General features: G+C 38.9%; 1 protein-coding gene across 3 annotated transcripts in view; it reads left to right on the forward strand.

Annotated features, from left to right (window-relative positions):
- Positions 1-15,848: 15,848 nt before the first annotated feature.
- The window catches only part of PPP2R3B (protein phosphatase 2 regulatory subunit B''beta), a 46,320-nt gene continuing 34,650 nt past the window's right edge, over positions 15,849-27,518 (forward strand). Inside the window, exons 1-2 of one of the 3 annotated variants that reach the window (XM_038158088.1) lie at positions 15,849-15,903; positions 17,384-17,746. In XM_038158088.1, coding sequence (XP_038014016.1) covers positions 17,399-17,746 — 348 coding nt within the window. In that variant the 5' untranslated portion in view covers positions 15,849-15,903; positions 17,384-17,398. Of the gene's footprint in view, positions 16,123-16,630; positions 16,686-17,383; positions 17,747-27,518 lie in introns of those variants that run through there. The other 2 variants (XM_038158080.1, XM_038158071.1) reach the window with 2 other exon arrangements.

A 27,518-nucleotide genomic window follows, 5' to 3' on the forward strand; every position in this document is an offset into this window, starting at 1 on the left:
TCTTTTCTTGTTTACTGTTGCAATAATGGGTCTGCAGCTAAAAAAAAAGGGGGGATTTATTCTTATAAATAAAAGAAACACAGTCATATTCATGTTAACATATTTCCCTGGTATTGTAGAGTTATAAAAATGGAGAAAGGGTAAGGGGGTTGCCATTGTGCAAATTTCTGTTAAATAGACGAAACAAGTCCATGAAGTATGGCTTCTCTGTTCTGGCAGCTTCTGCCTCCCTTTACTCCACGTATATTTTACTGAGTAAAATTGTCTTCTACTACACCTCTCTGTCTTGGTAAAGCAATATCCTGCTAGTCAAAACATTAAGTATTGCTGAAGTCATTGGTATCTCAAGGTATTCAACATCTCCTTTAGACTCTAATCCAAAATATACTGAGATAACTGATGCATTCCTCTTATCAGAGGACAATCACATCACAATCAGCTGGGCAGGCTCTTTTCCACCGGGTATTCTGTAATGCTCTACACCATTTGCACTGAACTCAACTGTTCAGAAATTGTGGTGTTGACATGTGGCTAGGACCTTCCTTTACACCAAGGACTGCACAACTACATACTGCTGGCTAAGGCCATGCACCCTTAAAGCCAAAGATGACTCTTCAAGCAATATCAAGGGGAGCTAGAATGGTTCCTTTGGTTGGCATATTCTGGCCTGCAAAACCAACAGTATCTGTAAGCTGCTAAAGTTGAAATCTTCATAGGAAAACCAGATTTGTATCACATGTTCCAGCACAGTCATAAAAAAATTTCACCTACTCAAGTGTCCAGTGTCCTTCTCCAAAAATATCTCTTCTACTCTTGGTGGACTTTTCTAAACATCTGGCTTATCTAAATTCACCACAGATAAAACAAAAGCAAATTAAAGAACTGCATTAGAAAGGGTAGTCCTATCCTCTTATGTTTTGATGCTTATTTTATGGGAGTCTATCAGAGGTCATATGAGGGACAGTGACTTCTTTTTTGTACTTTTATCCCTCCATTCTCTCCCTTCTCTAGAAGTAACATAGTCTCAGAGGACAAAGACTGGAGTTGGAGTAGCTTTAAGGAGCCTCACTCATCCCCTGAGCTGCAGTCCATGTAGAATGGTCAAAAGCAGATGTAGAATGGTCAAAAGCAATTGAGCAAGCAACTTGTCTCTAATGATACCCAGAACCTTCGGTACAGGCTGTTCCAACCAGACAGGTTGGTCTAGTAAAGTATTTGTCTCCTGTTCCATCAGTGTAACCTTTTCTACATGGTGAAAAACAATAGGGCTGAGCTGAGCTTACTACCTCACCCATTAGGAACTGCTGGCTATTGAATGCCTAATACCTCAGCCCTAACACTGTGTGAAAAAGGGTTTTGATACTTAAAAACTCTTCCCAAAGGTATTTGATTAAGTAGGTCAGTCTCTTGCCTAGTCAACACAGCTCCTTCACTTTACTACAGAGCAACCATTAGGCTGCAGTTTCAAGCAGTGTTTTCCCATTTAAATTATCTGTCTGCATTAGAGTAACAAATAAATACAAGTGGCCTTTTACATTGTTGGTTTGGCCTTGCAAGTACAAGTTGGTACCAAGCCTCAACTCTCACTGAGATAACCTGAGTTGAAGATCTCCAGCATCTATCTTACAACATCTCACAAATCATGCTTAGCGCCTTTGTAGAACCCTTTTCCTCCTTTGTTGCCTACATCTTCCAACCCATGTGTTTTTATAGTGATACCTCTGAGTAGAAATGAAGGTTTGCTGTTGCATTTTACTTGTGCCTAACTGCCACTTTACTGCATAACTTCTGTTTTGCTGCATTCTCCAGCAGTCCATAAAACTTAGTTAAAAAAGGAAGAGCTCCTCTCTACAGTTAAAAAAGGAAGAGCTCCTCTCTACAGTCCAGGTAGCTGACATTGGTTTTACCTCCCTTTCCCATATCTTAGGATTTAATAATCAAATTTTTACAGAAGATTTATCCAACAGAACTTGAGGTTTTAGTTTATTTTGAGAAATCAAGTGCATTTTACATTTACTTTTCTATTATTTTGGTATAATACCTTTTCATTCGAATAATCTTGGTTTCATTTTCTGCACTATATATATTCTTTTGTTCCCATCACGCAAGTAGCTGTTTAATGGTTAGCTACAAATTAGCATTTGTTTGCTCTCAGGTGTCTTTCTGCCTAAAGAATTAGTGGTGCTTTTGATAATATGTACTCCAAAGGTATATTGTTTTGAACAACTCTTTTGACCTACTTGTTTCCATAATGTTTGAGGTTTCTGTCAATGTGATTTTTCTTTATCATTTTTCTTCCCTTCCCTTTACCAGAGGCTGATTTTCTTCTAACAACCTATTTCAATTCAGTAAAACTCCCTTTATTTTTTAATTTTCTTAGGTTATTGAAGTCCCCAGATTCCAAAAACATTAATTTTACATTTTGTCAAATAGAAGGAAGTTCAGTAGATTCAAACAGAACCAGACTGAATAATCTTACCTATGTAATGTCCTTTTTCCTTCACTTTGAAAAATTCAGCAACTGTAGATGAAATTCTTGTTCCTGTGACAGGCTGAAATGAAAATTAGAGTAAGCTTTATTTCATTAGATATAAAATATAAAACTCTCTGTCACTTTAAAAAAAATTATTCATATCGCATTATATAAGTAATATTCAGACAGTCCTGATCCATCTAGTAGGCATTTTATTTTACAAAGACCCCAATCTTGCAATCCAATCTGAACAGAAGAGCCCTTTCACTTCCACTGAAAGCCAGTGAATTTATTAGGCACTAGGCTTATAGAAGTGTTCTGGCACTTTAAAATGCAGGCAGGCTCATAACAAAATCTTTTTTAAAAGGTACAGAAAATGAATTCTCACTCCAGCTCATTTCTGTGTCTATAACATAGCCCATTATGTTTTAGATGAAACAACAAAAAATTGAAACATAATTTCGGTTTACATTAAAAAAAAACAAAAACCAGAGATTGACATTTCTCTCCCATGGAACAAGAAAAGGATAATTTAGAGAATGTTCAGAGAACGGACAATTGTTTTAAAGACCTTTGAATTCGTGAGAAAACAATTCTTCTCTCTGAACTCTGTCATGTGTTCAGAGATGTGGTGGGTACTGCATCGCTTCCACTTCCAAACAATACCAACTGCAGGTGTTCACAAAGAGCTAAAAGCCTTCATTTTGCATCTGCACATAAAATCCTTGCACCACTACAGAACCAAGGCTGGGATTGCGAAATCCAGTTTTTTAAAAGGAGACAATTTTGTTAAAAAGAGAATAGCTTCATAGTCAATACAACATGCTTTTAATCATAGAATCATAGAATGCCTTGGGTTGAAAGGGACCTGAAAAACCATCTAGTTCCAATCCCCCTGCCATGGGCAGGAACATCCTTCACTAGACCAGGTTACTCAGAGCTCCGTCCAACCTGACCTTGAACCCTTCCAGAGACAAGGCCTTCACAGCTTAATAATTATACAGTATTACAAATACACCAAAAAGGCAATTATCAGATTTGAATTATTACACTGAGTTTGAAGATATTCTTTCCAGGTCATTTCTCAGAGATGACTGCATTTGTCTTCAAGAGTAACAACACCTTCAAATTACTTTTTTATAGAATATGATAGAAACTTCACTAAGTTTTAGCCAACACTGAAGAACACCCAAACTCAGAACTGGTAGTTGCAATATGAATTAAAGACTCCTTAGAATTAAAATATATTTGAATGTTTGGCTATATATGACACCATTTATTCTAACTAGAAAGACCATAAATGGATATGTAATGATAAATTATTAAAAATTATCCCTTTCCAAATACAGGAAGGTTTCTGTAAATATCATAATGACTTTTTCTTGGAAAGAAAAAATGTTGAGGAAATGACTGCAAACTAAACTAACAAGTACAGACACAGAATAAGAACTCCTGAAATATCTCAAGCTGATTTTATAAATCACTCTGTAATTTACAGAGTGAGCTTATGAAGTTGATAAATTAGCATTCCAGGATCTCACTGGAAGTCTCCTTTCCTCTACCATTATTCTCAGCATTAGCTCAAAGGCCTTTATCAAGACCTCCTACCCTACAGACACAGTGCAGTGATTCCAGTCATGCAGCTGAGAACTGAGCAAGCACAGCAGCTCTTGGCTAAATCACTGCCTGTATCTGTAATTGTTAGTGTTTCACAGGTGCCCACACTGGGCAAGGTCTGGTTTATTTCATAAGTGCTTGGTATCTACACTAAAACAAATAAAGAGAAACTTCAAAATAAAGAGAAAATTATGCATCTTTATGGCATAACACCATCACACTTTTACAATGATTTTGAATATTTATCATTTAAAATTAGGAGTTAAGGAGGGAAAAGGGCTGAAATTGTTATCACAAACTGTCTTGGAGAGGAAGTTGATTACAAACATTTGAGAAGTCTTTCGAAACAATTTTATCCATGCAAATTGTCATAATTAGATATTCATTACCTCTCCCTACCACTGCTGAACAAGCGAAAACTGCAAGTTAAGGCTAAGAAGAATTGGTCATTCCACGTTCATAGGGACTTTTACTATCTCTTTATAACTGACCAAGAATGTTTTCTGATTTATACTTTAAAAAAAAAAAGTTTAAACTGCTTGACAAATATTTCATTCTCCCTATACAGCTCTCTGCTGCCACTTGTTTGGAAAAATGAAAGGTAAGTTGAAAAATGCACCTTTTCCATTTTCATCTCTAATTGAATTCTCTCTTGACCCCCTTATTCCCCATGGCTGTATTTCAGGTTTTGATGATAAGAAAAAGAATTTTGTATTTGGATAATACAATTTTCTCACTTGCCTTCAGCGACCTTCAGCTCAATTTCCTCTCCCCAGAGACACTGTATATTATAGAATTGAATCAAATTCCTTATTCATAGAAAAAAAAGTTCCAATTTAATCTGAATATTCAGCATTTTACACTGGTCAGGGTGATGGATGGCAAATTGAAATGCTTTTGGTTCAGGTAATCAAATGGTAGAATTCAGACTTGTATTGAAAAAAATAATGAAGTCTATTCAATATTCTCATAAGGTAAAAAATGCACATTACATGGTGGAACTGGGGTTTTTTCTTATTATCTAACCAATAACATCTCCACCGCAAAAAGTATAGTAAAACATTAAGAATTTATGTAGGTTAGAAGATGTGAAAAGCAGCCACCTTTGGGGGGAAAAGCAGGCATCATTGTAAGAGTGCTCAGATGAACGAATACAAAACTGGGGGAAAAACAGACCTGTTCTCAGTACGTACCTGCAATGTTCAATGGTGGGTTACTGAAGCCTTTTAATATTTCTTAAATGCTTTTTGAGAAAGAAACACAGCCCTTTTAATCACTTCAAGTTGTTTGATATACTAAACCAGTGCAATGTTTCATTTCCATCCCTGAAAGTTTTGTCAAATAATGTCATAAGATATCTCATTTTTTTCAAAGGACTATCATTTAATTTTGGAAAATCCTCTTACTACTTGTGAAGTTCAACCCCAAAACAAAACTGATTTGAACAATGCCAGCTTGGCACCACACTATTGATGAAAGTTACTTGGACATTTGGGCTTGGACAATATGTCTCCAGGAAAATAAGAGTATAATGATACTGCATAAATTTAGTTTGGTTTAAAAATTCCATCAATAGTTACTTTCCTCCCTTCTAGAGGTGCATGGAATTATGCAGTTTGACTTTCAAATACTGCATACCAGTTATTCCTTTTCTAATTATTTGGAGTATTTAAGCCACAAGGAATGCCTAACAGTAGGCACCACTAACACTTAATCAAAAATGTGATGCAGCAACCTAAATGTTAAAGCACTGTGTTAAAAATAAGTCCTAGGCTGCCCTTACTGACTGTACTCAAATTTGTGCCTTCTCTGTGTTTCTGCTGTCACCTCACACACACAAACCTGGTGCACAGGCATTATCCAGAACAGCAGGATCAGAACTCCTGTTTAGAGAAACCTCCCCATACCTGGCAGACACACCTTCAGAACTGGGGAAGAACATTTTTCATCAATTTTCCTTCCTCCACACCCCAAGTAAGCAGTGCTAAGACCTGATCTTCCTCTGGGGAAAGACAGCTCTGCATGATGCTGGGCATGGTCACAGGGAATTTATGTTCTCTAAGTAACCTATAGGTGGAGTTTGCTTATCAGTTTCACAGCCACAGGGTAAAGATACAGTGTGAGGCAAGTCAAAAAAAGTATGCACAGAAACACTCTGAGGAGAAGGATAAGTGCTCAGACTATCAAAGATAATGACTTTTTTAGAAATACTTACAAGTTAAAGCTCTTAATATTGAACTAACTCTTAAATTAAGACATATTGGCAGGAAATGGCGAATGCTAGCAAGAACCTGTGACCCACCAGCAGTTGTGGAGAGAAGAGCTGAACCTAAGACACACAAATATATTCATTTTAGTCAAGCCTCAGATTAAAAAAAAAAATACATTTTTTCAACATTTTCATTGACAGCAATTTAGGAATCAAACAGTACATGCACCACCGTATGGTGTAAGGGTGGTTCTGCAATGGAAGCCACTAACAGGTACACTGATACACAAGAAAATAAGCCAAATTACTCTTCCCAGGTCCCATACATCTTCAGGACTTGCAGGAATATAAATAATTTAAATGTACTATTTTATAGGTGAAAGTGAATAGATACCAAATAGATACACAAAGTTTGGAGGGTGTTATATAACCAGAAACACAAAAATTAATTTAAGATGTCATAGAAGAGGATTTAAGCATGTGATTTTCAAGTAATTCAAGTAGAAGCTTGTCCCCTATCCTAAACAGGATGGAAAACAAGTGCATAGTTCTGACTAATCTATTATCTGCATTTCAAGGTCCAGAACCAAGGACATTTACTGCATGAGTTTACTTCTGCTGAGTTATTTGGAATGTCTTTTGTGAACACCTCTATGAGAATATTAGAAGTGTAAGACACATGACAGCAATTTTTACTACACAGTAAAAAGAAAAATAAGAAAAATATTTTAATTTTGTTGAAAAGTTGCATTCCAATCTTGTTCCTTCCAGAAGAGTTCTTAGTCCTTGCAGAAGGGCTGAGTCAGGACAGTCAAGCTATGAGAGGAAGTGCTTAAAAGTCAGGAAACAGCAGCATTGAAATACTAATACAAGCTAGTTTCATGTTACCATGGGGACTATTCCCAAAGGCCATATTAGCCTGTGGCCACTAAGCCCCATGGGAGAACTTTCACAACCAAGGGATACCAACAGGCTCTTCTGAAGGGCAGTTCAGATCAGCAAACCAGCTCCAGCCCAGAGGAGTCTGCATCACCCAGATAAATTTAGCCACTGTGAATACTCCTCATACATTCAAATTACATTCTTTAGCTGCAATTATTTTGCCCAGGATCATGTGGAACATTATGCAAGCTTTGTCTTCTTCCAGTGTGCACTTTTCTCATTTCCATAATAGTCCCATATTGGATCTATGCCTTGGCAGTTGCTGACTGCTGTCACATTCACTTCTTTTTTCAGTTGGTAGTATCAAAAGGTAAATGTTAATTACAGGGACTATTTCTCTAACCTTGTCTCTGGGACAGAATATTTAGTTGGGAACAGTATCATTCATCACAGCTGCAGCCTATTTCACAACTGCTTCTTAAAAGCCAGACTTCTTGTCTGCTGGATATGCTGCCTCTCTGAGGACTGGGGGAGTAAAGCAGCTCAGATAGCCATTGTTCATGCCCCTCCAGTGCTCCTTTCAGACCAAAGGACAAACATGGTTGTGACAGTGTGCAAAATACTCTGGCCCCGTGCTCAAGAGGCTTTTGTTCTTCGTCTGTGTGCTAACCCCAGTGAGCCTGGAGAGGAGCAGAGGTTCCCATGTTAGCTGGCACAGCATGCGTGAGCTGCTGATCCACTCTGAATGTACGCCAGCTTGGGTAGCAATTTAATAAAGCAGCTGAAGCTAATGCCATTTTTTGGCACCACATAAAAGAGTTTGTTGTAGGGTCACATATATGCATATAAAGGGTCATGTACCAGCAAATTTTCAGGAAATAGTAGACATGCACATTATTAGACTGAATTGCTGTCTGGCTCCAATATCTAAAATATGTAGCCAACTCTTAACCCTATGTCTCAGCATTCTGATGCACTTAAATCAGAAAAACGTGTAGGGTTTCTGTGTCTTAAGTGAAGTTTCTAGAGCAGGAGAAGAATACCAAGAAAGTAGCACCAGATTCTATACAAAAATATTGAAGAGCAATACTGCTGGAATTAGTGCCACTACTGACACAATACTTTGATTAAAAAACAATTTTCAAAATCTGAAAATGCCTCTAAAACCTTGATTTTAAAGAAATTAATCTGGGGCTCTTTTTTTTATTAGGATTTTTGAGCTAATAATTTTGCATTTCCAAGACTTTCTTTGCAACTACAAGGATGCCTTTTAACATGCACATTTAATGGAAGATAACATTATTACATAATCATGGGACTCTGGAGCTTTACAAGAAAAACACTAAATCTTATTAGACTTGTGATAAAATTATTGGTGTTGGCAACCTTGCAGACATATGCCTAGAGCTGCACAGTGTTTTCCTCCTCTAACTACTGTAACTAAAAGGACTTTAATGAGAGCAAAAGAATGTGGCTCTGTCTGCCCAGAATCTTTTGGAATTTTCACTTTTCCCTAATGAAAATGAAAACAAATACTTTTTTTTTTTTTTTTTTCCTGTAAGCTTTTACGGACATCTGAACTGACTTTCATAATGAAGAAGGATTAAGCAAACTCAGGAAAATTATAAATGTGGTTTGTATTAGTGTACTAATTAGCTCATAAATTTAGAAATAGTTAATCTTTTAGTTTTGCTGAATGAAAATAGTGGTCAAATTGCAGATCAGATCTTGTAAATGGAGTAATGCAGCAGTGAATTAAACACCCCAGAGCATAGGTGTCTGATCTCATAGCATTATGAAAACTGGAAATCTTGCTACTGACTTTGAAGAGCACAAGGTGAATTTAGCCAAAGTTGTAAAATATTGCCCGAGCAGCCAGATACTTAGCAAATAATAATAAAAATAATGTGATTTATTAGGTGTGTACTTCTCATTGTATTGTAATCCAACAACTAACTATATTAATTATTTTTTGTTCCGTGAGCTAATTAGAGCAGTGGTAGCTGGCAAAATTATGTGGTTTACTATAGTTTCTATTTATTGCGTGTATTTATGTACATGGATATTCCAAAGACCCTGCCCTATAAATATTCATGTTATTACAGAAACAATTGTGGATACTAAGTAATAAAAATATACTTGTCCATTACACACTTTACATTTCTTTAGAACTGCCAAAGTAGAAAAAGAGTGGAGGCACTGTTTTACACTGCCCCATTGATAATCTGATGAAGACTGCTCTGATGAAACAAAGAAAGGTGGATTCTATCCCAAAACAAGTTTAGGTCTCAGTTCTTCAATCTGGGTCCTAGCCAGGTGATGGGGATGCAAGAGCCAAGCACCTGGGCATAGTAGCAGACAAGTAGCTGGCAGACATTACAGGCTGCTGGACGCAAGAGCTCAGAGTCTTCTCTCCCCTTTAATGATTGCACCAGGACAAGGTTAGAAGAGAACTGGGCTCAGTAACACTCAACATGGAGAATGAATGGACTCCCATTCTCACACCCCATAAACATCCTCACGCACACCTTGTTAAACACCACCCTAGAGACTGCATTTCAAGCAGTTTTCCATAAACTCCATGTGACCTGGATACAATGCTAGATAAAACCATCGGATAAAATACAGCACTAGAAGCATGTGAACCTGGGATTAGAAGATCAGGGTGACTTAATGCAGAACCAGCCTTCACATCTGGACTGCTGTAAACATCATTCAGTCCAAAGCCCCTGTGGTAAAAAACAAACACACCAACAGTAATTCAGTAAAATGTATAAGAACTGCTCATTGCTAGAGCCCAGCAGTGATATGCAGTAAGAATTAATCTAAAAACATGATGGCAAACAACTGCTGAATCAATTTTCTTCTTTGGTTTGCATTGCACCTGCTCTTACAGTATCTACATTTTATACTCTTTTTTTTGTTTTGTTTTTTTGCAGAGATGTAATATCCCTGCTTTAAACCAACTGGTCAGGTAAGGAGAGAGCCAGTGACAAGGCCTTATTCCAGCTACATGGTGCATGTGATAAGGAGGAAACAGAATGTGTCCGCAAGCACAGAATCTTTAAATGCCTCTACCTACTATGAAAGCTGGCAGGTTACAAAAGAATTTGTAATTATATCTCTTATTTGCTCTTAAGGAGTTGTGCTCCAGCACATCATTAACCAGATCCTATATTACTGCAGTATTCTACCTCAAGGTGGTAGGAGACAGAGAAAATTCAAGTCTCCCATCTCAATATTAGGCTCTTTGGAGAGCATTGCTGGCTGCCAAACATGTGCACCAAGTCAGCATTGCTGACATATTTTTGCCTGCTTATGATGCTACTTCGGGAGGCCATATGACCTATAGTTCACCTTTCCAGCTCTATTTTTGGTAAGCTGCTGCAAGAAAGGATGGAGTGGTATGGTTAGCTGGTATGGGTACATAGTTCAATGGATCACCAGTTACTACCATTTTCTTAATATTTATCTTCATTTTAAATGATGCAGCATAAAGCATGAAAAACTCTCTTCATTCCGCCCCCAAATTAGTACCAGGACTAGGAATTTGAGTGATAGCATGTTTGACTTTATCCTTCACTTAGTGGAAAGTAACATTTACTCCCCTGAAGTACTATACCATACCATACCATACCATACCATACCATACCATACCATACCATACCATACCATACCAAGCAGGTTTACAAGGAGCATCACCTTAGCAGCACAACCTCAAAGAACCCATCGGGCCAAAATTTTCAATAACAACAACTTAAATAAAAGTGACTGGTTTGTCAGAGGCATTCAGCACACCTGCTTCCAACTAAATATGCACATCAGGAAATCAGGACACAGTTGTTTTAGTGCTTATATATAGGTTAGAACTGGACTTCACATGCCTAAATTTTAAAGTTGTGAAATATGTCAGCAAAAGCATTATAAAAGCATTATAAAAACAAAAGCTTAATCAAAATGCAATATTGTCCTTAAAGCTGCATTCAAAAGAGGTACTGTTGGTCTCTTCCCTGAGTGACAGGCTATCATGGTTTAACCCCAGCCATCAACCAAATACCACACAATTGTTCACTTACTCCCCCACAAGCAGGATCAGGGAGAGAATTGGAAAGGTAAAAGTGAGAAAACTCATGGGTTGAGATAAACACAGTTTAAGAGGAAAGGCAAAAGCTACGCACACAAGCAAAACAAAACAATGACATTAATTCATTAATGAATTAATGGGCAGGCAAGTGTTCAGTCATCTGCAGGAAAGCAGGGCTCCATCATACAGAACAGTGATTTGAGAACACAAGAATCATTACTCTAAACATTCCCCTCTTCCTCCTTCTTCCCCCACTTTATACACTGATCATGATGTCATATAGTCTGGAATATCCCTTTGGTCTGTTGGGGTCAGCTGTCCTGGCTCACAATCTCCCATGCATCCATAGTCAGCTCATCTGCATCATCAGCATGGCAGTAGGAAAAGCAGAAAAGGCTTTGGCTCTGCATAAGCCCTGCTCAGCAATACCAAAACCATTTCTCCATTACCAACCCCCGGTTCAACACAAATCCAAAGCAAGCCCCATACCGGCTCCTGTGAAGAAAGTTAACCCTACCCCAGAAAAACCAGCACAAAGGCACATGAAAAGCTCCAGAATAAGGACTCATAAAGATCCTGCAGTGAACTGTATTTTGATCTCAGGCACATGTTCCGCCTCAACCTGCCACTCTGCTTAAGGATGATCCCTGTGCAAGCAAGTAAATATAATAGTCCAAAAACATTTCTCCTTTATACACGTTTATCCTAACTTTAGACTTCTAAAATGTGGTTATGTATACTTCAAATACTAATTGAGATTCTTATTAAGTAGTGGAGAGGAACACTTTTAAGTCATGTTACAACTGATCTAGGTTATATGTGTACCTCTGGATAACATTTATCAGGCCTTAGAAATGTTGCATTATACAGAGAGATTGGAGACACCTCTTCACTGCCTGTATGTCTAAGTTGTACAGACCCAAGGTTATCAGAAAGAAGCCCAGCTGTCACTGCAAAATGCTGATTAGGAATGAGAATATTCCTTATGAACACCACTGCCCTGTGTCACTGTACACAGTGACAAATAAAGGCAAAGGAAGACTTTGATATTTAGCCAGGAACACACATTGGCAGTACTGCTAACATCACACTTGCTGAGTCAATACTAGTGAAGCAAGGTCAGAAAGGAGCTGTAGGCAACAGAGCCAACAAGAGCTGGATGTGGCTCTTCAGTTTCTGCACCGGGGTTAGTAACTCCACACACAGCATGGAGGGAGGTACTGTGCTACACGGGTACACCAGCATGGTGTACTAACTCCACTGCACTTAGACCCAAGCACTCCTGTTATTAATTGGCTTGAATTATATCAATGCACCACTCTCTTGCACTTATTAAACAAATGTCTTACCTAAAGCATAGTCTGTGTCTTTTACAGCAATGCTATGTGTGACTCCATCACTAAACTTTCAGGTATCAGTTGGATGTGGCATGCTCGGTACTTTAATATTTAATAATTATTCAGTGGATTTTTTAAAGGAGATAAGGAGTGGATTTTTAAATATATCCATATTTAAACCAGATGGATACATTTCATAAAAATTGTAAGACACTAGAACAAATTTTTGTTTTCCATACAGTGAAAGCAATGTAAAAAAGGTTCAGCTTCTGTACTCACTATTTCAAGAAAGAACAAGGAAATAACAGTCAAAAAGGATTTCAAGTTTCAATTCTTAGTGGAAGATCTGAATAAAGAGGTTCAATTTAGGTATTTCTCCACTTTAGGCCAAGTTGGAGCCCTTGTATCTCTACAAAAACACACCCCTACCAGTAGATACACTGTTGAGTAGACCTGATTCATCCAGACACAAGTTCAAAACATCTGTCTCAATTGCCACTACTGGTACAACCTGATGAGGATGCCCAAAGTGTTTTCTGCTTAACAGAAGGCACATGGAATTGATTCCTCTCTCACACCAATGTTATCCATGACACAGTCCAATGAAGTCAGAGCTAGAATTGCTTTGAATCTACACTAGCATGCATGAGAGAACACTATGACTGTGTGCATCTCTCAGAGGGGTTTTTTTTTCCATTTCTTTTTTTTTCTTATTTCCAATGTTCCTCTGGGAGATTTCATTGCCAGTTTCAACAAAGGGCATCATCTCTTTGCAGATGATATCCAACTCTACAACTCTGTCAAGTCAGTCTCTGATCCCCTTCTTCCCACCTGTCTTCAACATGTCAATCAACAGATGGCTACACCATCACTAAGGAATGCTTCAAAGGCATTCAAAATGTTTTAAAAGTCCTCTTTGTTCCATGTCTCTTGCTCTGCTATCAGTCTTCTTAATTCAGCCCTTCAGTTCTCCGCCAAAAATCTTGCTGCTATCCATAACACAGGGGTTTAAATTTCTTTCCTCTACTTAAAAGCTACTTCCATATTATATACAGATTTATCCATACTTTGACATCTGCCTCTGCTGTGTTATGTTGATTGTTCTACTCCAGTTTAAAAAATGCCATTTTGTTCACTGTGGCTTTGCAAAAACATATTTTCTAACTTCACCAACCAATGGGCAGGAAACAGAATACTACCCTACTTCAAAAAGTGGAGACTCCCTCAAGAACTTTCAATGTCTTCTAAAGTGCAGAATCTCATTTTAAGACTTGTGAAAATGTATTTCAGTGTCTACAGCTGGAAGCTAAAGCCTTCTGACATACTCAGAAGAGTAATACTGGGTTTTGCCAGATGACTGTTACTATCAAAATACCATTCTGGTATTACCTAAATGTAATTGTGTTGGACTTTACCAGATTTCTCTCACAGCATCTTGGCTTTTGCTTCTTCTAAGCCCTTTCTTATCTCTGTGTCCTCTCTACAAGCTTCCAAAAATGAGAAAGCAAGCCCATTCCTTCACTTACCCTATTTTACTCTTGCCTGTATTTTCAAGCCTTCGCTCCAAACAACTGTATCATCTTTAGTACAGCCCAATTTCCACAGCATTAATGTTCCAACAATTTGTAATAATAACCTGTCAGAAATCTGGAGTGTCTCTGCTGGTAAAGGAATTGGCAGAATGTAAAATGGATTAACAAAAGTGAAGCGTAGCCACATGAGGAAAAATCAGTGCAGTGGAAGTACAGAATCTGACATAAAAATACCAATGAGTGGCTGATGTAAAAAATACCAAAAAAACCTATATGGGCCAACGCTCAACCTCCTAAACCCCACTGATAAGTGCACCGAGGGAGCCTCAAAGGGGTGTCCCTGAAAGCTGACAACCACAAAATCCCAGTGTATGTTTTCCAGTACAAAAAAGAGGCTGCAAAAAGATTGGCAAACATCGTTCTCTTACTAAGGGGATTATCCTTCTATTTGTAACTGCCTCCACCTCCTCTTTCATCCTATCATTTGCAATCCTGTAACATGAGTGGTAACTATAGCCAATGTGTAGGAAGAGCATTCAGTGCTCTCCTTTTAACAGCATTTAGCAGATGGAACCAGCTCACTTTCACAGAACCACAGAATGGGTAAATTGCATGGAAGGGACTACAGAGGGTCATCTGATCCAACCTCTCTGCTGAGGCAGGGTCATCCTAGAGCACATGGCACAGAAGTGCATCCAGATGGTTCTTGTACATCTTCCACAAGGGGGACTCTACAACCTCTCTGGGCAATCTGGGCAACCTGTTCCAGTGTGTGTGGTCACCTACACAGTAAAGACATTCTTCCTCATATTCAGGTGGAGCTTCCTGTGCATCAGTTTCTGGCCCTTGCCTCATGTCCAAGTGGTTGGCATCACCAAGAAGTGTCTGGACCCATCCCCTTAGCGCCACCCCCTTTGGATATTTATACATATTAATAAGGTCCCCTCCTAGTCATGTCTTCTCAAGGCTGAATGGGCCCAGCTCCCTTTGCCTTTCCTCTGAACAGAGATGCTCCTGTCACCTTACTCTCTTTGTCACCCTCTGTGGCCCCTCTCCAGGAGCTTCACATCTGGGCTGGGGAGCCCAGAACTGGACACTCCCGATGGGACCCCACCAGGGCTGAGTGCACGGGCAGGACAACCTCCCTCGACCTGCTGGCAATGCTCTTCCTTATGCATCCCTGGACACCACTGGCCTTGGCCCCAAGGACACACCGCTGCCCCAGGGACAGCTTGTTGTCCACCAGGACATCCGGGTCCTTCTCGGCAGAGCTGCTCCCCGGCAGGTCAGCCCCAGGCTGTGCTGGTGCCAGGGTTATTCCTCCCCAGGCGCAGGCAGGAATTTGCCTTTGTTGAATTCCAGACAGTTCTTCTCTGCCCCTCTCTTCAAGCTCTGGAGGTCTTTCCGAAGGGCTGCACAGCCCTCTGGCGTATCGGCCGCTCCTCCCGGCTTTGTGTCATCAGCGAACTTGTTGAGGAGATACTCTGCCCCTCCACCCCTTTGCCAGCTCCTCTCAGAGAGCCGGTGAGGAGCGGCCCGTGCGACGCCCGGACCCGGCCAGAGCCCCAAGCCGCGCTCACGCGGCCGCGGCCCGGCAGCGCCGCGCGCTCCGTCGCCATGGCGACCGGCGGCCGCGTCCCGCGGGGCGGAAGGGCCGCGCTCTCGCGAGATGGCGGCGGCCGGGCCGGGCCGGGCCGGAAGGAGGCGCGCATTTGAAGGCGGCGGCGGCGGGAAGGGGCGGCGGCGGCGGCGGAGGCGGAACGGGGCCGGTGAGTGCGGCTGGCCCGTGGCGCGGAGTCACGGCGCTCCTGGGCTGCCGCCGCTGCTGCGGCGCTCAGTGCGGGGCGCGCCCGAGGGGAGCGAGCCTGTGGCTGCGGCGCCGGCTCCCCGTGCCCGCGGCGGCGCCGGGCTGGCCCTTCCCCGGGACCGTTTCTTTCCAGGCGGGTGGCGTTCGAGGATCGCCGAGCGCAGCCGCCAGCGCTGTGAAGGTGTTGAGCTTAAAAAACTAGGGGAACAAGGTGGCCTTCGTTTTCATACACAGAATAACTGAACTGCGAAGTTATAGCGGTTTGAAAAGTTTAGGTGGTGCAGTTTTAAAAGGCTTCTAGTTCTGCCGTGGGACGAGGATGAGCTTTAGGTTGTAGTAGGATGTTCGCTTGCTAGGTGTTATTCGTTTCAAAATTGAAGTGCTTGCTTTAAGGCTTGTTCAGCCAAGTATTTGTATATAGAATCATTTAGGTTGGAAGAGACGTCTAAGATCATCAATTATATATCTTTTATCATATGATTTATGCATATAGATTAAATTCTTCTTTGAAGGGCTTAAAAAAACTCCACAAATGTGAGGAAGCATAGATTTTTATTTGAACTGTACCAAATTATGAAGTAATTGGATGCTGAAAATCTTTACAGTAACTTTGGTTCTGTTCTCAGTGTTTCATTCCAGTCCTCTGTCTCTCTAACAAAAAAAAAAAAAAAAAAAAAAAAAGGAAAAAAAAAAAAAAGCAAACCAGAAAATTAAAAAAAACCACCAAAAACCTGTTTCTTTCAGGTGAGTAACTGAACCTGAAATCACACTGTTGCAATTCTTGAGTTGCATTGGATTTTACATTAGTTTTGAAAAACTGCAAAAGTTAATGTCAAATAAGAGGTTTTTAAAATGTCAAATGACAGGGCTTTGGGAGTCACTGACATGGGGGAATGCAAGATGTTGAATCCATATCACAACCTCAAAATGAAAATTGAGCCTTCAATCTTTGTTCTAAATCTCTTGACTGAAAGACTTGCTTATTAAATCTTATTTGTTTTATCACAAGGGTTTAGCATAAACTGCTTAGATATTTACTTCTTAGTATGTTCAGTTATAAGTATTTTCAAGTCCTGCTTTCCATAATACATGTGTTTTAACACATTTTCTTAGAGGCTATTTATAATATTTGTTAGCTATCTCTTTGAGAAAGTCCAAGTGCAGTTTCTTGTTCTCTAGTCTCCACCATTTACACAGTACACTTTTAAAAGAAGTTATCTGTTATTTAAAAGAAGTTATTGGAATTGACTCTGACTGATTTATGGATTACACTTATAATGTATTGTTGAAGTCATGTTGAAATACAATTCTCAACTTCTGTTGGTATCTTGAGGGAAAAAATATTAACACTTTGTTAAATAATGCCTGTGAAACACTGAAAGGTGAATGGAATATTTATATGATTGTCAAATATTTACTTTGAATTTGTACCAACAAAACAGGGAAACTGGCAGAAAATGTCACCTGGAAAAGTTCTGCAACCTGCAGTGAAAATGAAGGTGGATGAACTCTTTCTGTGCTGGTTCAGTCAGCCTGCTACTCAGCTAATGCTAAAGGACTACTTGAGAAGAATCGAAAATAAGGAGAAAACAGAGTTTGGTAACACAGATTTGGGAAACAGTAAAAATGAGAGCTTCACCAGTAAAAATTCCAATTCCAAGCAGTGCATATTAGGAGATACCAGACTGCCTTTGATGTCTTTGAGTCCTCCTCAGCTTTCTACTACTCTTCCATTGGCGACTCCAGCTAGCTCAAGGAACATTTCTAATGTTAGATCAACACGTCGATCCTCAGGGACCAAAGAAGTAAGTTTGTTTCTTATTAAATTTATTTGTTTAAATTGAACTGACTTTTGTGTTTGTGGTATTGGCAAATTATGTAAGTAAATAGTTTTCCCAGAGGAGGTATCAGGAGTGGAGTGAAGCAGCTGCACTGAACCTAAAATACCCATGTTTGCGTGTCATTAGTGTTAGTGGATAGGTGGCCTAAGCTTCCATAAGACTATCTTGGGTCCTTGCCATCTAATTGTGGATAAATCTAAGGCCTTGTGTTTGTGTTCCTTTTATAACATACTGCCTTGCCTGCAAATATTCCTTTGTCTAATGATACCAGGCACTGTTGTTAGTACAAGACTCAAATTTGGCTTCACTGGATCTGCATATTAACAGAGTAATTGTTTTGGTACTGCATGGTACACTCAGCACTTCCTTCCTAATGAGCTCTTTATTTATAACAGACAATGCCATCTATGCAAGGATGACAGCCCTGCCCCCAACCTGAAACCTTCCTTGCAATTCAGTTCAATCTAGTTTCTAGCTCTTTTCATAAAGAAAAAACAAACTGGGTAGAAAATTGTCATGACTGACAAAGCTGTGTTGCTTATGTATGATCACCAACCCTAGAATCATAGAATTATAGAATGCTTTGGACTGCAAGGGACCTTCAAGACCATCTAGTTCCAACCACCCTGCCATGGATAGGGACATCTTCCATTAGACCACATTTCACAAAGCCCCATCCAACCAGGCTTTGAACACTCCCAGGGATGGGAGATGCACAGCTTCTCTGGGCAACCTGTTTCAGTGTCTCACCATCCTTTACCACAGTAAAGAATTTCAATAATTTCTTCCTAATATTTGATCTAAACCTACCCTTTCAGTTTAAACCTCTTTCCCTTTGTCCTGTCACTACGTGCACTTGTACAAAGTCCCTCTCTAGCTCTCTTGTTGGTCTCCTTTAAGTACTGGAAGGCTGCTCTAAATTCTCCCCAGAGCCTTCTCTTCTCTAGGTGGAGCAACCCCAACTCTCTCAGCCTGTCTTCTTTGGCAAGGTACTGCAGCCCTGTGATCATCTTTGTGACCTTCCTCTGGGCTTGCTCCAGCAGATCCACGTCCTTCTTATGCTGAGGACCCCAGAGATGGGCACAGCACTCCTGCTGGGGTCTCACCAGAGCAGAGCAGAGGGGCAGAATCACCAGCCTTGCCCTGCTGGCTGGCTGATTTTGATGCAGCCCAGGATGTTTGGCTTTCTGAGCTGCAAGTCCACATTGCTGGGTCGTGTTGAGCTTTTCATCCAGAAACATCCCCAAGTCCTCCACCCCAGGGCTCCTCTCAATTCATTCCCCACCCAGCCTGTTCTTGGCTTGGGATTTCCTTGTCCCACATGCAGGGCCTTCCACTTGACCTTGCTGAACTTCATGACATTCATAAGGACTTCAAAGAGTTTTTATGCTGTTTGTACTGTAGGACTGTAAATTCATACATTTTAATAGTACTGGAAAATTTTAAGAGGCTGTAATTCCCAATTGCTCTATATGCTTTGGTATCTAAATTATTGCAGTGTCCAAACCTGGTATCCCAGGGAAGCCTGCTCAGTTGGGTAAGAGTAGAGAGGATAAAGCTGGCATGTTTAAGAGTATCAGTTATTTATTGTTTGTTGTTGATATGCATTGAGTGTGTGGACTTACCCTTTAACCCACAGGAGTAACAGCATGATTCTTTTGCACTTAAACATTTAATCTGAAGTGACCTCTTGGTTTCATAAATACTAATTTTCAAATCTAGTTTGACAACTTTCTAGCTCCAAAATACTACATGTCCAGTCCAGTGTTTGTCTAGATTGAATACAATCCTTTACAATAACAGGGACTTCTGTTTATGTATAATCACCAGCCAGACAGCAGGGCATGACGATAGATTTACTTTTTTGTTGTTGTTCACAGTATTATATTTCCTGTTCCAGTGAAATCCAGAAAGTCAGTCAACAGATGCTCAGTTTATTGTTGTATCAGATAAAAGCAGGCAAAAGAAGAATTTCCATTAAAACCCACTGTTATTTACTATACTTGATCACTAACTTGTGTACTGTAATTTCTCTTCATGTGTCTTGGTTGATTGCTTGAAGTAAATCCCATAAAGAAGAACTAGTAGAGATTAATGAAGAGTAGTATCCTTGACTTAATTGGAATTGTTTGTATAGTGCTGAGAGAGAACCTAGAGGGGTTAGGTTGTTGGGTGCTTGAGTAGATTGGGGATGGGGAATTTCCAAGCAATGAGAAATTTATTTATAGCTTTATTATTCAGGTAAACTGAATCTTCATCCAAAAGTTTCTTAATCACTAAGTGTAAATTGCATCTGCAGCTGGAATTAGCTCTTAAATAGCACCAAGAATTGCATGTTCTGCCATGACAGTGTATTTTCTCTTAGAAAGCACAATGTACCCCACTTTCTTCCACAAACTACCTCACACAGTGTCAAAACTAATGCATCTGCTGTTGTGCATCTTATTCTGTTTCTCAGATCCAGCCACAGTAGTTCTACCTACCTTATGTGAGTTTTAAGTAAGTTTGAGGCCCTCATCTTGTTTCTGTAAGTGGAAGAAAATGTTTCAGATACTGGACCTACAGTACAAGCTAATACAGATTTAAATTCTAAATAGCAGTCCTAGAAAATGATAAAAGTTAATGTGTTTAGCTCTGTTTGCATGAGGATGATATTAGGAAAAGGCTTTTACATCCAGTTGTAAAGAGCTGGAGAATTATTTCTTTTTGGACTAGGTAAGTCAACTTACCTAGTCCATCTTACTAAACTTTTTCTCATTGTGCACTGGAAGTCTCATAAGGCAGCATGCAAGCAGTTAACCTACTTTGGCATGATACATTTTCAGTATCACTGAGCTAAATCCTTGCATTTGATTATGGGTAAGGCTGCTGTATGCCTTTTTCCTGTTTCTTAAAATGTTCCTGCAACTTTTTTGAAGGATACCAAACAATAAAACTGATAACAGAAAACCACCATCTTTGGGTAATTACCAGGAAGTAAATATGATTGTGTAGGAAAACAACATTTTCGTGCTACAGGTTTCTGTACTTGTTAGCAAAACATGTTTTTCTGAGCAGGAAACATTCTTAATTAGAAGCTAATTAGATGTGTAATATTTTATATGTTAAACAGTAGCATATGAGCAAAATAAGTTGGTGTGCTGGTGGCAACCATTAAACAGCATTAAATGTACTGTAGCTGTCAGCTATTGTATTCAAGGAAATCTTTGTGCTTTTTTCCAGAGATTAACTTGTAATTGAAACCTATGGGTTATACTTCTATCCAAAATTCAGAAGTTGCCATGTATTTTGCTGAAACACTAATGTCTTGTAAGAGAATTTGCTGTCTTGCAAGATAGTTGAAGACCTCCCATGATTAGCAAGTCAAAAGTACTTATTCCAATAATGAAAGAACCTACATAGTCTTTATGGATTTCTTTTCATCTGGACAGGTCACTTAAAGCCATGTTACAATCTAAATGCACGTTTTAAAACCTGTTCAGAACTCTACCATGAAAATTCATCTTTCAGTGTGTTTTAATGCAAATGAAAACAAAACAGTGTTTGTTTAGGGATTTTTTTTTCCTTTATGGGAGGTACTTTGTTTCTCCTGCATGGTGCCATTCACAGTGAGGCTGATATCTGACTGTACCCATTGTGTAAACATGTTAATTGCAGAGTTCTGTTTGCTTTGGTTGTGTGATGTGAAGTGCTTGCTAGCACTTGGTATTCTGCAAGTAGGCATGTGATTTCCATGTACTGTATGCTTCAAATAACAAAAAATTTAGAGACATAAAAAAATTTCAACATTCAAGTCTCAAATATTTTCTGAGTGTATTGTTGAAGAAATTCTAGGGCTGTAACTTTCAAACTAGCAGGATAGCTGCTGTAGATTTCTTCTAACCCTTATCACAACTACAGATAGATTTAGTAGTGTAGATAGATAGTAGATAGATTTATAGTAGTAAATAGATTTAACAGTGTTTCTAGGACTCTAGATTATCCTAAACACATGGGCCATACACAATTGTACACTGTGCATCACACTGTCAAAAATGCCAGTCCTCAAGGCCTAAAAGGTGCCATGGGCAAGATATTTAATCCTGACCAGCTGGTGTGCAAGGCATCTGGGGAAGCTATTCACAGAATTCCCTGTGGGCATTTTGTGGGATGGTGGTGCAGAGAGAATGTGATATAATCAGAAATACTTCAAAGTTATTTTCCATTTCTCTGCAGGGTCAAACTTTGATATAAAGGTACTTCTTGAAGTGGTTTCTCTATATCCTTTATTTGATAAGCATACTGTTCCTGCTTGCTATCCTGTGGCAATTAAAGCTCATTTTCCTCCTTTATCTGTAACTTGTAAATATTTTTACTTCTTCAATATATGGCTGCTTTAGCTTTATCATGAACAACATTCTTGCCAAATTTTTGTGATCAGTTACTTGATTTAAACGTGGCGGTACTGTTGTGATCCTTTTTAGTTTAAAGGGAGGCTAAAATGAAACCTTTTAACATTGGCTGAAGTCTGAATAACACTTAACAGTTGCTTTTTGAAACAAATTAATTCTGAGAGCTCGAGGTAGAGAGTAGCTGGGCTGATACCATCCCATCATCTTACAAGGTGTCTACTTGCCTCTGAATTGCTGCCTCGTTCATACCAGAAGCACTGTTAACTCCAGAGCCTGGGCTGTGTGGGCTGTGTTAGCATTGCTCTGCGCACCAGGTTGTGCTGTGTGGTCTAACACAGACACTCCCTAACTCTGTATCATGCAAAGATAGTGTTAGTAGTGCCATGTCCTATCACTAAGTGAGGAGGATGGTGGACTTGGCTTTCAACTCAAGCCCGTGACTTAAAGGGAGACTGTAAATAACCTGGTATCAAACTGATGTACTTTCACAATGATAAGTGGGCACTATGAGAGATGTCAGCATTAGTGTGATCTCAATAAAGCTCCTTCTATGGTGCCAACAAAGGAAGGGTAGCCAAAAGTTCGTATTAAAGTCTGGAAGAGTGCAGCTATAGGTGTTCCTATAAAATCATTATTAGTTTTGAGTGGGGTGACATAATAGTCAACATAAGCAGCACTGGTAGTATGTTGTGTTATTCCTCTTAAGCTTTACTGTACTTAATAGATTGGAATAGAAGAGCCATTATCCTGATTAAAGAACTAACTGTTCTTTTTATTCATAACTGAGAAACTGAAAGTTACTCACTGTTGCAGAGTTTTAATAGTGCTCCTTATTCTAAGTGTTTCTTGTTACCCTGGCATGTAAATGTTACTCTTGTTAGCATTTATATTGATTTTGTTTACACTTTGTACTTTATTTAAAAAAAAAGAACTTTTGTCCTCTTTCAAAGTGGCAATTGTGTCTACTGGAAACTCATATTTCTATATGCTGCATCCAGTCTTAAGAGTTTTTGGCATTTCTAGTACTGAGAAATGGAAATCAGAATTTTATGGCTTTCTTCAAGTTTGAAGCTCACCTGAATCCTGACCCAGGACAATTAAAATTAATTCAGTTTTGAATTATGACATTTATTAATGGCAGTCACACCTCTGTGAGTAACTGACACTTTGAAAGCAAATGAAAAAAGTTCAAAGCTATATCATCATAGCTTACAGATCATTACTTCCAGTTGCTTCTCTGTTCAGTCTTTCATAACTAGTAAACTTAATTATAGCTTTACATCATTCATTTAAACAGTCCATTTTTTTAAATGGATGTTCAGTCTGTGAGGAAATTAGGTATTGATATAGAGGAGATCGTTTTTGTTTGGTTTTTTTTGGGTTTTTTTTGCATTCAGTAATGCTTGAGAACCTGTTTTTGAGAACCTCTTCATATGCCTTACATTTACTCTCTCAGCAAGAAATAAACTTGAGGCGAAAAGTATGTATGGGCTTACTTCAGTAGAAAATCATAAATTCAGCTCATCCAGTGAACTAGTTTGTCCACTGTTGTTTCCTAGTCAATGGCTGCACAGGATTTTTCAGTAAGCCGTATTATGAGAAAAATCTTCAAAATGCCAGTGGTAAAATCAGATGACCGAGTCTTGGCAAATTAAGAGGTTTTGCACACACAATTGTCTTAAAGTTGCCTTGCTTTCATTGTGATATATGAGCATACTCATTGTTTTTCACAGTCCGCAACAAATGGTTACTGAATTTAGTGTTTTAAGTGCGGTATAATATGTAAATAACTCCTTTGTTATTTACATATTACATGTAAATGTTATAGTGGTGTTGGGTGCTGTTGGTGTGGTGTTTCTCTCTTCCAGTTAGCCACATGGTACCAAGGTCTGGTAGATAAGATTAATTTGTATTCTGCAGACAGCAGATACAACTTTAAATGGGTTCATTGAAACCTACAGTGCCCAAGACATATTTTTAAAAGTGTGTTCCAGTAGTTAATGTTAGATGTGCCCCTTTTGCATAGCAATCATATGAAAAATAGCTAGAAACTGTAGAGCCACCCACGTACTGCTTCTTGACCAAGAGGTACTTGCAGGAATTATGAGCTCTTGGGATATGTGCCCCATTACCCTTGTGCATGCTGTTTAGTTTCGTTTCATATGGAACTAGCCTTGCATATTTGTTCTATGCAGATCCTACTAGTAACTTTGGCTGATTTCAGGTTGAGTGGGATGAGCTGGAAGTCTAAAAGGAAAATGTACATGAAGTCTACATGGGGAAATGTAGGGGGAAAATATCAAGTGTGTGCTGAAGAAAGAGCTAGATTTGTATTGATAAACAATAAACAGTCTTCTAAATTTTGTAAACATTTCTAGTAGATATCATGAATACTGATGTATTGTAAATAATAATCTTTGTGACATACTTTACCAAAAGATAAAGCAAATTATTTGAAATTAGGCAATATTGAAAACAATGAGCTAGATTATTCTTCTACCTGCAAAACTTTGTGAATAGTCATTTACAGCAAATACTGTAAGACTCTTGTTGTAATATCAGATTTTTAAACAAAAGATCACTAATTTTCTTCTCTTACTTGCTTTTAGCATACTAAAAATACCACCTAAAATTTTAACTCCTTGCTTATTTATCAAGTGACAAATTTAAGCCTAGTATTTTAGAATGATTTTTCTAGAATGCTTGAAAAAATATGTAAAAATTCACACTAAGACTTAAAATAATGGCCATTGGAGGAAAGTCAGGAGTACTGTTCCTGTTCTGGCAGTGTATTTGTGGTGATCTGCCTCTCTAAGATGTCTAATTTCTTGGGTCTTTTTTCTTCATGTGTAATGCTTGCCCTGTTCGTTATTCTGGAAACTAAAGTTCACGTGGTTACCAGTGACCTCCTTCTTTGCTCTGCCTTCTTTTCTTTGCTTTGTCCTTTGGCACTGCACCCTGCTTGCAATTTTGGACAGCTTTCCATTTAGTTCTGGAAAAATCAATACAGTTTCTGTTGCCTCCATTTCCTGTACCAGCAATGATTTCAGACTGATACAACAACACAATAGCATTAGATTAACAATAAGTCTTCATAGAAGTTCTATCAGAAATCGTGGTTTTGGTTGGTAAATTAGCCATTCGTGGTTTTACTGACAGACATGTAGGACAAAGTCTGTGTCTTAAGTTTCCTGATTTGTTGGTTTTGTGTTAAGATCTTCAGGGAGGGAGATCTCAAGTGAAATTATAAGCAAGAAGCTGTCCTGCAGTTGTCTCTTACTCAAAATTATTGTCTTGTGATTTCAGGGGCTAAATTGCATGTGAAGTTAGCCTCTGGTGCGGGATTTAAAGTAGAGTTGTACTTTCATGCACTAATCATTCTAGTCTGGGAAAAGATGCTTTTGAAAGGATTAATTGAACAAAAGATGGAAGTACTGAACAGCTTATACAATGTTTAAATAAATTGCTGGGCTGTTATAAAATGTCATTCATGTTCTTAATATCAGACTTCTAAATTACTGTCAACTTCTAAATTAAGGTGACGCAATGTAAATAATAACAATAATAATAATCTAGAAATTACTAAATATCCAAAATAGCCAGTGTGACCTTGAAAAGTTCCATAATTAGACTTGGTTGTAAAAGCTGCTGTCCCTTGTAGGCAAATCTCTGGCATTCTGAATCAGCATGAGCTGATTGTTCATTTTAATCTAAGTCTGCTATTCAGAGGCTTATGTTGGTAAAGTTACAAGTGCATATATATACAAGTCCATTGTGGACTGTAGCTTCATCTGTGAATAGCCTCTGTAGCGTTACAGTTGATCTAAAATGTAAAAACACAGCATCTTATTAGAAGAAATACGATTTTAATTTGTGTAATCCATAGTAGATTTTTTTGTTTATATTTTTCTCTCTTTAATACTCACCTCATCAGAATCAGTTTGGGTGGTCTTGGTTTTCATGGTATGATGAATAGGGTCATGTGAAGATCATGAATAGTTAATAGGCTCCATCTGCAGAACTATTCCAACAACCTTTTTCCATTAAAATTCAGTTTATGCTGTACACAAATAAATAAAATGTGAAGTGACTTTTTTTAAGATGGCAGAGAACATGAGAATTGTTCTAAAGGTTTGTAAACCATTCCTTTATTGTCAGGCATTGGTTTTATAACTTATTGATGCTTGCTGAAGTTAGTCTGTCAGATGCAGTTAACAAACTGGAAAAGGCTCTTGCTATGTCTTTGGAGTCCAGGCTGTGTAATCATAGCAAGGTGACAGGTATCTTATCTTAGTTGTGATCTGATAATGGCCCTTACCATGGTGTTCACACATGGCTTTCTTTTGGTAATGTGCAGAAAATATGATCAGCCCCTCCTTCCTGGCCTACTAACATGACCACACATCTGGCATCTAACTGCTGTCTTTTTACTTAATCACTGTCTTGCCTCCAAAGAATTCTGGATTCTCTTTACTACCGTGGAAGGAACTGCCAGGCATTGTTCTGTCTAATCCAAGAGTACTGGAAAATTTAAATAATCATTCAAGAAGGCATTTACATGCAAGACTTCCCATTCCAGTGGGGAGGCATTGCATCCTACAAGAAAAAAATTATGTATCTAGGCCCAGATGCACACAAACTCCTTTCCAAGGCCGAAGGATCAGTTTCTTCTTGGGAAGGTAGATTTCTTAACTGCACAGTGTGAACATCTAGCAGTTCGTCAGTATGTCATACTCACTCCAGGAACACTGTCCATAACTTTAAAGCAATCAGTTTCCATAAGTGGTTGTTGAATATGAGCCTAATAACTTGATTCCTTCTGCTGTGTACACATTGTAGGTGTTAGCTCCCTTGGGTTTTGGGAGTGTACTGCTGAAAAGGGATGACTCCCATCCAAAGGAGAGTTAGGGATGGATAGTAGTACTTTGTTATTCTGTTCAGCTCACAAGTGCATTGTCCTCTTGTTCTCTTTTCATGCACAGCAGTTGCAAAGGGAAGTTGGTAGCAAGAAATTAGTTTCAGGATCTTTCAGTATAGCCAGGTATGGACTATCTGTTTTAGAAATAATTCTTGATAATATTAAATAATGGTAATTGTCTAGTCACAATGTTTTTTGAGGGCAAAAAAAAGAACTCTGCATTTCAGGGTTGTTTGGTTTGGGTTTGCTTGTTTTCTTTGTCTAGCAAAGAATTGCTTCTTCTGTTTGTCTCTAGTATATTTATGTAATTTCTTCTTTGTATTTCCTGCCTCATAGTAGCTGTGTTTTAGCAAGCATCCTTAGCTGATTGACTTCTTGTATATGTTCCTGAACTATTTGTTTTTACTCGTGCCTTCTTTCCACTTTA

The sequence above is a fragment of the Motacilla alba genome, chromosome 1 (genome assembly GCF_015832195.1).
Source record: "Motacilla alba alba isolate MOTALB_02 chromosome 1, Motacilla_alba_V1.0_pri, whole genome shotgun sequence".
In the NCBI taxonomy this organism is placed as follows: Eukaryota; Metazoa; Chordata; class Aves; order Passeriformes; family Motacillidae; genus Motacilla; species Motacilla alba.